Below are 14,091 nucleotides of genomic sequence, written 5' to 3'. Positions count from 1 at the left end.
GCATGACAAAAAAACAAACAAAAAAAAGGAAATGTGATAACCAAAATAACATAAAAATGGGCTAAAAAAACTATAAGATAACAAACATAAAGTAAACTCACAAACATTGTAAAAATAGTCCATCGTGTTAACCAATGATGTTGGATACTCCTCATCAAGTTTTATTTTCAGGAGAAGTTCTCATAGTAAATCACACACAGTGTAGAGGAGAGTATCTGCTGTACTCTGGGCAGTGCTGAGAAATGAATATAGTAATGTGTTTGGAAATCACATTTCTCAATATTTTCATTCGTTTGATCGTGTTGATATACTAGAATTATTCTTGATTTCATGAACTTATCCTAGCATAGTAATGACAGAATTAATCCTGAGGAAATCCTCCTTTTAGCAGAGATGAACATCATCATGGCATTTTAAATAGTTTGAAAATTGAAGACAATTTGATAAGACAAATTAGGGCACAACTGCTCAATGGGATATTTGACAACCATTTCAAACGCTGTTTCCAAAATGTATTAGCAAGGAAAATGTCTGTGTGATAATGGAATACAAAAAAAATACATATCCAGGTTTGAAATTGCATGTTGAATATAACTGCAATTAGGGTTTTTTTTTCATCTGCTCTATAGAAATTTCTAATTTTTTCATCTTTCATTTTTTTTCTCTTGAAGTACCTTTACAGAAACTTGTTCTATTTCTTTCTCAAAAAAATATTAATTTAGGGATCTCACAATTGTTATAAACCACAAATTATTTCTTGAAAGCTCCAGGATAGAATTAAAGATAGCAGGAATTCTTATTTTTAACTTTGAAATAAATGGCTATGACAGAGGGCTGTCTTTGTATGTGTGTGCATGTGTTTGTTTGCTCCTCTTTGGTCTACACAGCTTGTGGGCTCTAGTGCCTATCATTATTCAATTTGTCCTCTACGAATGTGATAGGATCATGTGATTCCTCTGTTTTTCCCCTGCTATTCCAAGTTGACCAATAGGGTGAAAGGAACAGCCTACTACCAAACTGGGAACTCATGAACAAGCTAAGAATTCTAAAATAAGGGATTTTTAACCCTCAGTGAACATCTCACAAGAAAAATGCTCTGGTTAGATTTTTCCAAAATCAAATATTTGAGTTCTATTCTCTTAGAAATCTTCCTGGAAAACTTCTTCCCCCACTTTTTTAAACTGCAATGTTAAAAAAAAAAAAAAAAGCATAGAAATGTGACTGAAACCAAAAAAATATTACTGGTGGTTATCTTTCAATGGAGAGTCCCATGTGGTACCTTCTCCTTCATTCCTTTGAGTTTCTGCATCTTGGCACCCTCTTTTATGGGAAAGGGAGAAACAGATTAAGGTGAGAATGAAGAGAAAAAGCAAGGAGAATGCAGTCAAACTTTTCATAAGCCAGGCACCGGTGGCTCACGCCTATAATCCTAGCTACTCAGGAGGCTGAGATCTGAGGATGGCAGTTCAAAGCCAGCCCAGCAGGAAAGTCCACAAGACTAATCTCCAATAAACCACTCAGTTAAATGGAAGTGGTGCTGTGGCTCAAGTGGTGGAGTGCTAGCCTTTAGCTGAAGAGCTGAGGGACAGCGCCCAGGCCCAAAGTTCAAGCCCCACGACTGACAAAAAAAAAAAATCATTATATATCCTGCAAAAATAAGAAAGTACAGGAAAGATGAGTGAGAATGTTGAAAGGGGTGACGATCCAGACGCATTGAATTCATAAACCACTTTGTTGAATATGTCCCTTTTCCAACTACTTAAAGATAATTTTTTAAAAAGAAAGAAAGACTCAATGTGTGTGCACTCGTATCTACATCCCTGCCTGTGTCTTCTGCCCTACGGCCAGGTCCTTCGGAGTGCTGCTGTGGGAGATCTTTTCCCTCGGGTACATGCCATATCCCAGCAAAAGCAACCAAGAAGTGCTGGAATTCGTCACCAGTGGAGGACGGATGGATCCACCTAAGAACTGCCCTGGGCCTGTGTATGACTCTTAGAAACATTTCTTCAAGCAGTTCTCTTTTCAAATCTGGGCCACATATGTGTCTTTAAAGCAGAGTTGAAAGCTGTTTCGTGTAATATGCTCTTAAGATAGAAATGTGTGTGTGACCCCAGTAGATGAGTTAGTCTTCTACCTCAGAAAAGGTATCCCCTGTCTTACTGGAGATTATAGCCTCTCCAGGACTACACCGGTAGCGGTACCCTGAGAACTATGTGTTCCACACTGGATCCCTGCTACTCAGTACTCGATGTCTGAATCTCCCTTACATTTTCTATTCCCTGCACTTTCTGCTGTCCTGTCTGGCAGCTCTCACTTCCTTCCCAGAACAAGGCAAATGTGATGTAGAATATTGCTCTCCCAAAGTGGCTTCAATTAAGGGATGGGAAAAGGGAGTTGTATTTAATCTGTCATATTTAATGAGCTTTGGCATTATAAAGCCTTGCACCTGAGCATGGTTCCCCAGGCTACCAGCAGGAGGCAGCATCTCAACCTTGTAGGTCCTAGATGAGTTGACAGCCTCAAAGATGGACACCATACCTGGCTGGGAGAAATGTCTTTTCTATCTCCCAGTATCTCCTGACTTCAATTACTGTGCTTATTCTTTCAGATATCGAATAATGACTCAGTGCTGGCAACATCAGCCTGAAGACAGGCCCAACTTTGCCATCATTTTGGAGAGGATTGAATACTGCACCCAGGTATAAACATTTTCTTCCTTCAGATGGCATTTGTTAGTTAAATCTACAGTATATGGAGAAAAATCATGAAGACAGCAGACTCTGAAATATGACATGAAAGATTAAACTATAACAGTGATCATGAGAATGAATATCCATTTTATAGAATGAAGTGATTGATACTTGTTTGTCCATTTCACACAAACAAATGCCAGTAGCTTCCACTTTCATCAAACAGAGCCATAGAGGGTCAAACAGAAGGAGTAGGAAATCAACTCAATTCACAAGTACAAGTAAGTCCCCGCTGGATGCCCAGTGTTTTATTAGATGAAACTCGAGGCTCAGAGAACTATGATTCACCTACTCTCAAATAATTCATAGCTTGTCTGGAAAAATAATAGCATATAAAATAAACAACAGCATACAATTGCTAAATCGTATGTCCAACTATATATGTGACAAGGAATGGAAGTATTGAGGGAATGAATGTTCTAAATAATCTGGAGACATTTTGATATCACCCATCAGGAGTACGTGTGTAGACATGTTACACAAATCACCATTATGTTATTTCATTTTTAGTTTTATTGAGGATTTTCTTCTATATTCATCCCCTTCTACAGGTGAGTAGTTAGGTTTGGAGAAATTGTCCAGTTGCATTTTCTAGCAATCCCAAGGTCCCTGTAGATCCTTCTCCTGTGCCTTTGGTCCATTGAATTGTCACTTCCTCCCCCGGTCTTCAGCAAATCAACATTACACCAAGCATATAGAGGTTAGCAGGAAGTTGTTTCCTCTTTGTCTCATGTATAAACGTGCCTGCACCTGCAGCCATTCCCAGCATCCCCCGCCCCATCATATCTGAACCAAAGAATCCCTGCATTGTGAGCACTGTACATGAACAATGAGATAGAGTGTAGGAAGAGCTTCCTCTGATCTCCAGGCATCACCAGTTCCCCTCCCCGACTGTGTTGCCAGGCTGTCTCTTCCTTGTATCTGTTTTCTTTCCCTAGCTTCGGACTCTTGTGCTAGGATATCTAACTCTGAGGAGATTTCAGAAGAGTCAAAAAAGTAGCCACTACCTTTCTAAATTCCATGAGTGGGACAAAAGACAGATACTCTCTCCTATCTAGACTCATTGTCCTGCCTGCACAGCCTCTCAGCCCAGCAGGAAGCTGAGCATTCTCTTTGTCTGTATGGCTTTCACTTACCAAGTTAATGGACTTCTTTCAGAAAACGTTGTTGAATGAGCTTTAAAGTATTATATTGCGTTTGTTGTTATTATACGGAGGTTACAGTTATGTAAGTCAGGTAATGAGTACATTTCTCTTTGGACAATGTCATTCCTTCCTTCACTCTCTCCCAGTTTTTCCCTGCCTTCCCCATCTACAAGTTGTTTAGTTCATTTTCAATCTAGTGTCCAGTACCACTGCTGCATTTGTTCACCCTTTGTCTCTCCATTTCTGTACCCCTCTTTACCCTCCCAAAGACAGATAAATGAACAGACAAGACTTGGAAAAGAAAACAAAAGCAACAAAGATGAAACCTCTTGTTTCTATTTCCTGGAGTTTATTTTGATAAAGATTATTTCTTATGATCAGAGGCACATAGGCCTTACACCTTTGTATTCCTTCCCTGAGAGTATCCTTTTGGTCTCATCGTGTGTGAAAGCCTAGAGTCCTATAGAAGTGATCATGTCTTGGTATATTTTAGATCTACCTTCTGCATATGAGAGAAAATATACTCCCCTTTGTCTATCTGAGCTTGGCTTACCTCACTTAACATGATTTGTTCTAGATCCATCCATTTCCCTACAAATGGCATATTATTCTTTCGAATGCCTGTGAAAAAGTCCACTGTGTACAGGTACCACTTTATTTGGATTCACTCATCTATTGTAGGGCATTTAGGCTGTTTCCATAACTTGGCTGGTGTGAACAGCAATGCACATACCTGTGCAAGTGTTTATATAGTACCTGGGCTTGGGGTGTTCTGGGTAGATGCCCAGGAATTGAATGGCTGGGTCATAAGAAAGATCTGTGTTTAGTTTTTTGAGGAACCTGTCCAGAGTGGTTGTACTAGTTTACATTCCCACCAACATCCCTACATCTTCACCAATGTGTGTTTTGTTCGAATCCATCATGTTGGACAATCTAACTGGGGTGAGATGGAATCTCAGAGTTGTTTTGATTTTCATTTCCTTTATGGCCAGGGATGACAAGCATTTCCTTATGTGTTTCTTTGCCATTCTTACCTCTTCTGAGAAGTCTCTCTTTAACTCCTTTCCCAATTCAGTGATTAGTTTACTGGCTTTGGGAAAGGTTAGTTTCTTGAGCTCCTTTGTATATTTTGAATATTAGGCTTTTCTCTGTTGTGTTGCTGTTAAAGATTTTCTCCCAATCTCTTGGTTACTTTCTGTCCTTTCCTGTGAAGAAACTTTTTATTTTAATGTAGTCCACTAGTCAAGTCTCTCTCCTTCCTGCTGTGCCCTGAGGCTCTTTTCAAAAAGTTTTTACCTATGCCTATGCCTATGCCTCTTGTAGTAATTTCAACGTTTTAGGTCTGACATTGAGGTTTTTGATCCACTTTGAGTTGATATTAGTTCATGGTGACAAACAGGGGTCCACTTTTAGTTTTCTGCACATGGATGCTCAGTTTTCCTAACATTAATGATTGAAGAGTCTATCTTTTTTCCACCATATATCAAATATCAAATATCCGGTAACTGTAGGTATATAGTTTTATTTATGTGTCTTCTAGTCTGTTCCGTTGATCCTCAGCTCTATTTTTTGTGCCAATACCAAGCTGTTTTTGTTATAGCTCTGTAATAGAGCTTGAGATCTGGGATTGTGATAATAACACCAGCTTTTTTTTTTTTTTTGCCTAGAATTGCTTTGGCTATTTGAGATCTTTGTTGTTCCATATAAATTTTTGGATAGTTTTCTCTGTCTTGGCAAAGAACTTCATTGGGATTTTGATGGAGATTGTATTAAGTTTGTAAATCATTTTTGGCAGCATGGTCATTTTTACAATATTAATTCTATCTGTCCATGAACATGGAAGGTGTTTCCATTTCCTGATGATGTCTTTGATTTCTTTCTTCAATTTTTTTTATAGTTTTCACCGTAAAGTTCTTTTACTTACTTGCTTGGATTTATTCCCTGGTGTTTTATTTCACTTTTGATGCTGTCATAAATGGAATTGTTTTCCTGATTTCCCTCTCTGCTTGGTATACAGAAAGGCTACTGATTTTTTTAGGTTAATTTTGTATCTCACTACTTTGCCAAAATTATCAGCTCTAGGAGCTTCGGGATGGAGTCTTTTGGGTCCTTTAGATGTGAGATCATGTAATTTGCAATAGGGATAGTTTTTTCCCCAGGAAGTGGTTTCAATTTTTCACCATTCTGTAGGATGTTGGCTATTAGTCTATCATATGTAACCTTTATTATTTTTGTTCCTTCTATTCCTAGCTTCTCCAGAGCTTCCAACATGAATGGAAGTTGGACTTTGATGAAGGCCTTTTGTGTTCTATTGAGATGAACATGTGGCTCTTGTGTTTGGCTCTGTTGATATGATATATTACACTTATTGCTTTACATATGTTAAACCAGTCTTGTATCTCTGGAATAAGCCCACTTGCTGAATTCTGTTGGCTAGTATTTTATTGAAGAGCTTGTGTGTGTGTTCATCAGAGAGCTTACTCTACAGCTTCTCTTTTCCCATTGAATCCCTACCTCGTTTTGGAATGAGTGTGGTACTGGCTTCATGAAATGAGTTTGGAACTGATTCTTCTGTTTCTATTTCATGGAAAAGTTTGAGGAGTACCAGTGTCAGTTCAGCTTTAAAGGTCTTATAGAATTTAGCTGTGAATCTATCAGGACCTGGGCTTTTCCTTGTTGGAATACTCAATTTCAGTGCACATTATGGGCCTGTCTTCTTGGTTCAGCTTAGGAAGTTTGTATGTGTCTAGAAATTTATCCATTTCTACTAGATTTTCCTTCTTATTTTATAGGTGTTGAAAGTAGTTCTTCATAATGCTTTGGATTTCTTGGATATTTGTTGTAAAATTTCTGTTGGAATCTCTAATTCCTTTGGAATCTCTAATCTCTTTTCTTCATCAATTTAGCTAGTGGTCTGTCAATTTTACTCATTTTTTTCAAAGATTTTCATTGATTTTTTACATACAGATTTTTAGTTCGTTGATTTCTGCCCTAATCTTTACTATCTCTGCCTAGTAGTTTGGGGTTTCATTTTTTTTTCTAGTAGATTTAGTTTCATCAGAACCTTATTTACTTACACTGTTTCTGTTTTCTTCATGTGCACACTTGGAGCTATGAATTTTCCTCTCAACGCTGCTTTTACTGTATCCCAGAGGTTCCGGTATGATGTGCTTATATTTTCATTGAATTGCAAGAAGCTTCTGATTTCCTTATTTCTTCAGTGATCCAGCTATTTTTCAGTAGGATGGTGTTCAGATTCCATGTGTTTTAGTGTTTTCTACACTATTTTTTTGTTGTTGAGACCTAGTTTAATTCTATTGTGAACAGATAGGATACAGGTAGTTACACTGATCCTTTTCTATTTGCTCAGGCTTGCTGTGTATCCTAGGATATGGTCAATTTTGGAGAATGTTCCATGTGCTGCTGAGAAGAATTATATAGTTGTTGGGTAAAATACTCTGTAGATGTCTTTTAAGTCCATTTGGGTTATGGTTTCACTTAATTCAGAAGTTTCTTTGATGATCTTTTGTTTGGTTGACTTGTCCTTTGGTGAGAGCGGGATGTTGAAGTCTCCCGCTATTATAGTATAGGAGTTCTATCATGTTCTGTAAGTCTAAGAAGGTTTAATGTATTTAGGTTCTCCATTTGGTGCATAAATATTAACCACTGTGATTCCATCTTCATGGATCATTCTCTTTACTAATATGTAATGACCTTCCTTGTCTTTTCATACTGATTTTGATGAGAAGTCTATTTTATCAGATACTAGTATGGCTACTCCAGCCTTCTTGCAGGATGCATTGTATGAAAGATCTTTTTCTATCCTTTCACTAGGAATTTGTGAGATGAGTTTCACAGAGACAACAAATGGTTGAATTGTGTTTTTGATCCAATCTGTTGCTTCACATCTTTTGGTTAGGGAGTTGAGCCCATTGATATTTAATGTTACTATGGAGAATGTCATGTTTCCTGCCATTTTGTTGCTTTCCTATATGTATTTCTTTCCTCTTCTTGTGTTTTCTAGTATTCTAGTGATTTTTTATTCAATGCTGTATTTCCTTGACTGTTTTCTTCAGACTGTTTACTTCTCTTAGTGCTGGTTTAGTATTCATGAAATCCTTTAGTTTTTGTTTCTCATGGAAAGTTTTAGTTTTCCTGTCAGTTGTGAATATTAGCTTTGCTGGGTATACTAGTTTGGGTTGGCAATTGTTATTCAGAGCTTGAATTATACTGCTCCTGGCTCTCCTTGCATTAAGAGTTTGTGTGGAGAAATCTGCAGTAATTCTAATCTTCTTTCCAATATAATAAAGTTCCCTCTGATTTTTTCTGCATTTAAAATTAATTCCTTGTTTTTCAAGTCCCAAGTTTTCACTACAATGTGTCTAAAGGTATTTCTTCTTGGATCTTGTCTACTAGGAGTTCTGTATGCCTCTGTCAGGTGGATGAGATTCTCTTTATTGAGATTGGCAAAGTGTTTTTATTTTGTTAAATAGATTTTCGATGCCTTTAGTTTTTAATTCTTCTCCCTCATCCATCCCAATTAAGTGTAAATTTGCTCTTTTGACTGAATCTGTCAATTCTTTTTTTTTTTTTATTTTCTTGTAAAGATGCTGTACAGAGAGGTTACAGACATCAGTAAGGTAATGAGTACATTTCTTGTCGGGCACTGTTACCCCCTCCTTTTATGGTTCTCCCTCTGTCAATTCTTCAGTGTTCCTCTGGAATGTTCTGAGTGGTTTTTTTTTTCCTATGCTTTGCAATAGGGACTAGACCCTTTCATGTTTCCAGGCTCTGTAGATGTCACTTCTCAGGGTTTTAATTTGTCTTTCATTTAGGTGTGTAATGTTTATATCTTCTTCTCTGTGCCTTCTTAGATGTCCTGCCTTTTCTTGGTCATTTCTTCCTTGCATTCTTCCATTTGTTTTTTGCTCTTCCCTTTTATTTCATCAGCAAATTCTCTCATCATTGTTTAATGGTTCTTATGTTCTCCCTCACTTCTTTACTTTGGCTAGAGTACTTCCCTGAATTGTTGGCTTGTGTAGGGTTCTCCTGATTGCTAATGAATTTTGTGATCTTTTTTCACTGCAATTTACACATCTGGGTTCAGGGTTTGAAGAGGTTGTTAAGGTTAGGTATTAGCGTCAGTGGCAATGGGCTATGCTTTTCTGGTTTTCTTGTGGGTACTGTGCAGTTTGTGTCCCCCAGAGAGGCATGTGCCAGCTTTTAGGTCCATCTGAGTGCTGTTCTGACCACACTGTGTCTGAGGGTGTATTAAGCAGGGACACACAGAAGTCTGTCTGCCCAGTTAGGTATAAAGCATGGTGTTGTGGACTGTTGTTGGCATCGTGCACTAAGATGTTTAGGCAGGTTTCTGGGGCCAGCTGGGCATAGAACCCCTGGTGCTGTGGGTAAGGGCATCATGCAAGGTAAAGCCCAGCTGAGCTTTGGGGAGTCAACTAAACACATACCCCAGGTACTATGTGTGGGGACATCCCAGTTACAGATGACCAGGCTGGCTTTTGAAGCTGTGTGGTCAGGATGCATCCTTGATACTGCAGGCATGGGCTTCTCACACGTGGGTGCATGGGCATTTGGGTCTGACTGGATGCAGATCTCCCTACCCCAATTCTGTTGGAGGCCAGCAGCATTCTGCTTAGAGTATAAGGTCAGGCGTGGGTAGGTGCTGACCCACAGTGCTGTGGGAAGCCAGCAGCATCCCCTTCATGGATGCACAAATGGGCTGGGCTGTGTGCAGATCTGTAGCTCACTGGTAGCATAATGCATGGGGATGCACATGTGTGCTTTTAGATTCCACACACTGTGTCCCCTGCTTGGCATTAGAGGTCTCATAGAGACCTTTCCTGGGGTTTGGGACCCCTGTGTCCTCTGGTAGCCCTAGGGCCCTGCAGAGATTATTCCTGGGGTTAGGCCCCACTATGAACAATACTGAGGTCCAAAGCCCCACCTTTTACTCAGCACTGGTGGCTGAGTTTGGGGGCAGAACTCTGATATTGGGGCTTTCTGATACATAGTTTCTGGTTCCAGGTAGCATTGGCTTGAGGCATGTCTTCCCATCAGGTATGTGTGTCTGCTCAGGGTGGGACTCTGGTTTGGAGCACCGCTTTTCTGTCCCTTTCTGTATGGATTCCTTAAGGGGCCAGTTCTTGTCCTATTGGTGATGGGCTTGGCTGGAAGCCTTAGCTACACGTTCTGTCCCAGGCTGGCAGGATGTTAAATCCTTGGGCATGGTGTGAGTGGAGACTGGTGTGGTCTCTGAGAAGGGGTCCAAGGCTTTATCTTTTTCTCTGGGTTCACCTACACCCAATATGTGATGCAATTGGCCGAAGGCTGGTATGGGCTGAGATTGATACCACTTCTGAGTACCAGAACCAAACTTGGTCCCTTGTCCTTCACTCTCCCCAGTGCCAATTACTGACACAGTGAAGGAGGTTAAACCTTCACTTTCTACACTTGATTCTGAGCTCAGAATTCTGTCTGTTGTTTATGTTCTCTCCCCAACCTTCCTATGTCCCAGTTTGCTTCTAAGCCCTGGGCTGAGTTCCTCCCCAGCCCTTCTCACTGACCACCTGCGGGTAATGAGTATGTGAATCAGTGTTTGGCTTTCCCATAGTCTCCTTCCTGGGGTTTCACAGCTTTAGTCTTGCCAGGTGGGATGCACCAAGAGGAGATCTGAGTTGAGCAAAGATCATGGTTGAACCCTGAGCTGCTCTGATTGGAGATCTGCACTGATCTAAGGGCTGTTCAGTGTGGTACGCTTCCCAAAGTGCAGGTCTGTACGGCATGTAGTTCTATGGGGCTCTTCACTGTGCAGAGGCCACTCCAAGCCGTGGTCCACACAGAGCTGCAGGCTGTGATGGGACCTGGCTACATGAACTAATTGGTTCTGTTGTTGTTGCTGTTGTTTTCTCTTCTGAGTTGTAAGGGGTTTGCGGGGGAGGTTGTTCAGTTTTGTTTTGTCGGTTGTGGGGCCTGAACTCTGGGCCTAGGCACTGTCCCTGAGCTCTTCAGTTCAAGACTTGTGCTCTACCACTTGAGCCACAGCACCACTTCCAGCTTTTTCTGCGTATGTAGTACTGAGGAATCGAACCCAGGACCTCATGCATGCGAGGCAAGCACTCTATGACTGAGCAACCTTCCCAGCCCATGAGTTTTAAGTTTTGATGTTTCTTGGCTGGCACATCTCTCGAGTCTACCATCTTGACCATTTTCTAGGTTATTATATTGTAACCTGAATGTATTACACACACACACACACACACACACACACACGCGCGCGCGCGCACGCACGCACGCAGGCACGCAGGCACGCACATACACTCCTTTCTCCCTACCTACCATCTTTGGTTTTTCTCCAAAGTAAGCTCCCTCTCAAAAGCTGATAGTTTCACCTGCAGATTTTAAATAACTCACTATGGAATATAATAAGAAATAGGAAGGGATCTAAAGCATTTTTAAAAAGGTTGTAGGGTAGTTATTTTTCATTCTTAAACCCTTTTACTGATGAATACTGACTACTAAGTACTTGTGAAACCCTGATTATAAGGTCTTTTTCTCATTTGAATAAAACATTACTGAATTAAATTTGTATAAAACATTCATGAATTAAATTTCTCGTTTTCCTCCACAAATTTTCCCTAAACTTCTAGCAACAATTTCTGCTTGTCTGTTACAATCAAGTACTGCTAAGAAAAGGGACAAAAAGACATCTAGCACAATGTCGTGGTGAATGGTTTTGCCCAGGACTTTCAGAACCTGGCAAAGGGCTCATCACATCTGAACCAAACAACTCCTTCGTGGTGAGAGCAATACGTGTAATGATGAGCTACATTGTAGGAAGAGCAAGAGTAACTTGGCCAAATATGATGGAAACTAGTGATGGCTAGAGAGCTAGCATGGTATCCTCCCTCTCTCTCTTCCTCTCTCTCTTTTCTTCCTTAGCACACACAACTGAAGTGGCACATACAAACTTTTCTAAGTGAAGATTTTATTGAAAATAGACTGAAATACTTTTTTAATATATGGTTTAAAGAAAAATAGTCTGACCAGGTACCAGTGGCTCACACCTGTAATCCTAGCTATTCAGAAGGCTGAGATCTGAAGATCAAGATTCAAAGTCAGCCCTGGCAGGAAAATCCAGGAGACTTTTATCTCCAATTAACTTCCAGAAAGCCTGAATAGAGCTGTAGCTCAAGTGTCAGAGTACCAGTCTGAAGTGACAAAGTAAGGGGCAGTGCACAGACCCTGAGTTCAAGCCCAAGTACCAGCACACACAAAAAATTAATGTGTAGGGGCTGGGAAGGTGGCTCAGTGGTAGAGCGCTTGCCTTGCATGCCTGAGGCCCTGAGTTCGATTCCTCAGCACCACATAAGCAAAAAAAAAAAAAAAAATTGTGTAAAAATTGTGTTCTGCAGAGCTCCTGTGCCCCAGGCAATAAGGTGTGTACCCCCAACATCTGCCTGATACAGATCCCACATTCCATGCATTAATATATCCTCAATACATATTGAATGGAGGTCTCATCTGTAAAGTACATTTAGATAAGATTATCTTTAAGCTATCTTCAGGCCCAACCTTTTCTATGCTGTGATTCCAAGTTGTCACCAATCATGTCTGCTCCCATAGGACCCTGATGTCATCAACACTGCTCTGCCCATAGAATATGGCCCACTTCTGGAAGAGGAGGAGAAAGTGCCCATGAGGCCCAAAGACCCGGAGGGGATGCCTCCGCTCCTCGTGTCTCCCCAACAGGCAAAACAGGAGGAACGCGGTCCAGCTGCCCCAGCGCCTCTGTCCACCGCATCCTCTGGCAAAGCTGTGAAGAAACCCACAGCTTCTGAGGTCTCTGTGCGAGTCCCCAGGGGGCTTCCCATGGAAGGGGGACACGTAAACATGGCTTTCTCTCAGTCCAACCCACCATCGGAGCTGCACAAGGTCCAGGGATCCAGAAATAAGCCAACCAGCTTGTGGAACCCAACGTACGGCTCCTGGTTTACAGAGAAACCGGCCAAAAAGAACAATCCTCCAACAAAGAAGGAGCCGCATGAGAAGAGGAGCCTGGGCCGTGAGGGAGGCTGTACTGTCCCAGCCAACGTGGCCACTGGCCGACTTCCAGGGGCCTCGCTGCTTCTGGAGCCGTCCGCGCTGACTGCCAGCATGAAGGAGGTACCTCTGTTCCGGCTGCGCCACTTCCCCTGTGGGAATGTCAACTATGGCTACCAACAGCAAGGCTTACCTTTAGAGGCCACCGCCGCCCCTGGAGCTAGTCAATATGAGGACACCATTCTGAAAAGCAAGAGCAACGTAAACCAGCCTGGGCCCTGAGCCGATCGGACACTCACTCCTTTTTTTCCCCCTTCTCCCTTGGAGAGAGAGATATAATGTCTCCACCATAAGCCACAGACTGAATGTCATTTTCATTTTGTGCCAACCTGTTTTAAAGTGCCACATTAAAAAAAAAAAAGTTGTATTTTCACAATGCTTTAAAAAAAAAAAAAAAAAGGTTTTGAGCATGGGTTCATCTTACTCTTTCGAAAGAAGAAAAATCCCATAAAGATGAGTGATTTCAAAAAACAAAAAACTCCAAGGCCCAGATGGGTTGCATAAGGTTTTTATGCATGGTTGTTGTGTAACCCCTTTCCGCTTTCTTCTGTTTTGTGTGTGCTCTGCTTCAGTGTAGTCAGAAGTAGCTGCTGTACCTCTCACAGTCCGAGGCACAGATGTTGCCCTTACCTTGTTGATGTGGACATGAATCATTCTGAGGGGTGAGGGGACAGAAATAAAGCAATCAATTGCAATGATTCAGCATGGAGAAAGACCTTCTTTACTCAGAAGAGAAAAATCATAGACAACTTACTGAGCCATCACTTTAAATGGTGGTTAGATGCTTTAATTGTTCTGACCCATCACCAATTGTAAAAAAAAAAAAAAAAAATCAGTTGTAAGTAGTTCCATAGTACAGAGAAAAGGTGTATATACTCATCTAAGTCAAATACATACATCCTAAGTGCTTTGAGAACGATAAGACACCAGTAGAGGTTCAGAGATGGCAGATACTCTATTGATGGATATACCTCATGCCTTAAGAAAAAAATCATTCTGATGAAAAATTTTTAAAAAATGAGTGTGAGGTTTCCCACTGGATTGAAAATTCAAGATTTAAACTGCTTACTTTCAAA

At 40.8% G+C, this 14,091-nt stretch overlaps 1 protein-coding gene across 1 annotated transcript in view; it reads left to right on the top strand.

Annotated features, from left to right (window-relative positions):
* Alk (ALK receptor tyrosine kinase) overlaps positions 1–13,378 on the top strand; it is a 507,293-nt gene extending 493,915 nt beyond the window's left edge. The window contains exons 26-28 of the mRNA XM_042696640.1: positions 1,849–1,983; positions 2,609–2,699; positions 12,539–13,378. Of these exons, the coding sequence (XP_042552574.1) occupies positions 1,849–1,983; positions 2,609–2,699; positions 12,539–13,237 (925 nt within the window). The 3' untranslated portion in view covers positions 13,238–13,378. The remainder of the gene's footprint in view (positions 1–1,848; positions 1,984–2,608; positions 2,700–12,538) is intronic.
* The last annotated feature ends 713 nt before the right edge of the window (positions 13,379–14,091 follow it).

The sequence above is a fragment of the Dipodomys spectabilis genome, unplaced genomic scaffold (genome assembly GCF_019054845.1).
Source record: "Dipodomys spectabilis isolate Male_0828 unplaced genomic scaffold, ASM1905484v1 ptg000210l, whole genome shotgun sequence".
In the NCBI taxonomy this organism is placed as follows: Eukaryota; Metazoa; Chordata; class Mammalia; order Rodentia; family Heteromyidae; genus Dipodomys; species Dipodomys spectabilis.
Note: the sequence above shows the minus strand (reverse complement) of the source record. Positions and strands in the feature narration are given on the sequence as shown.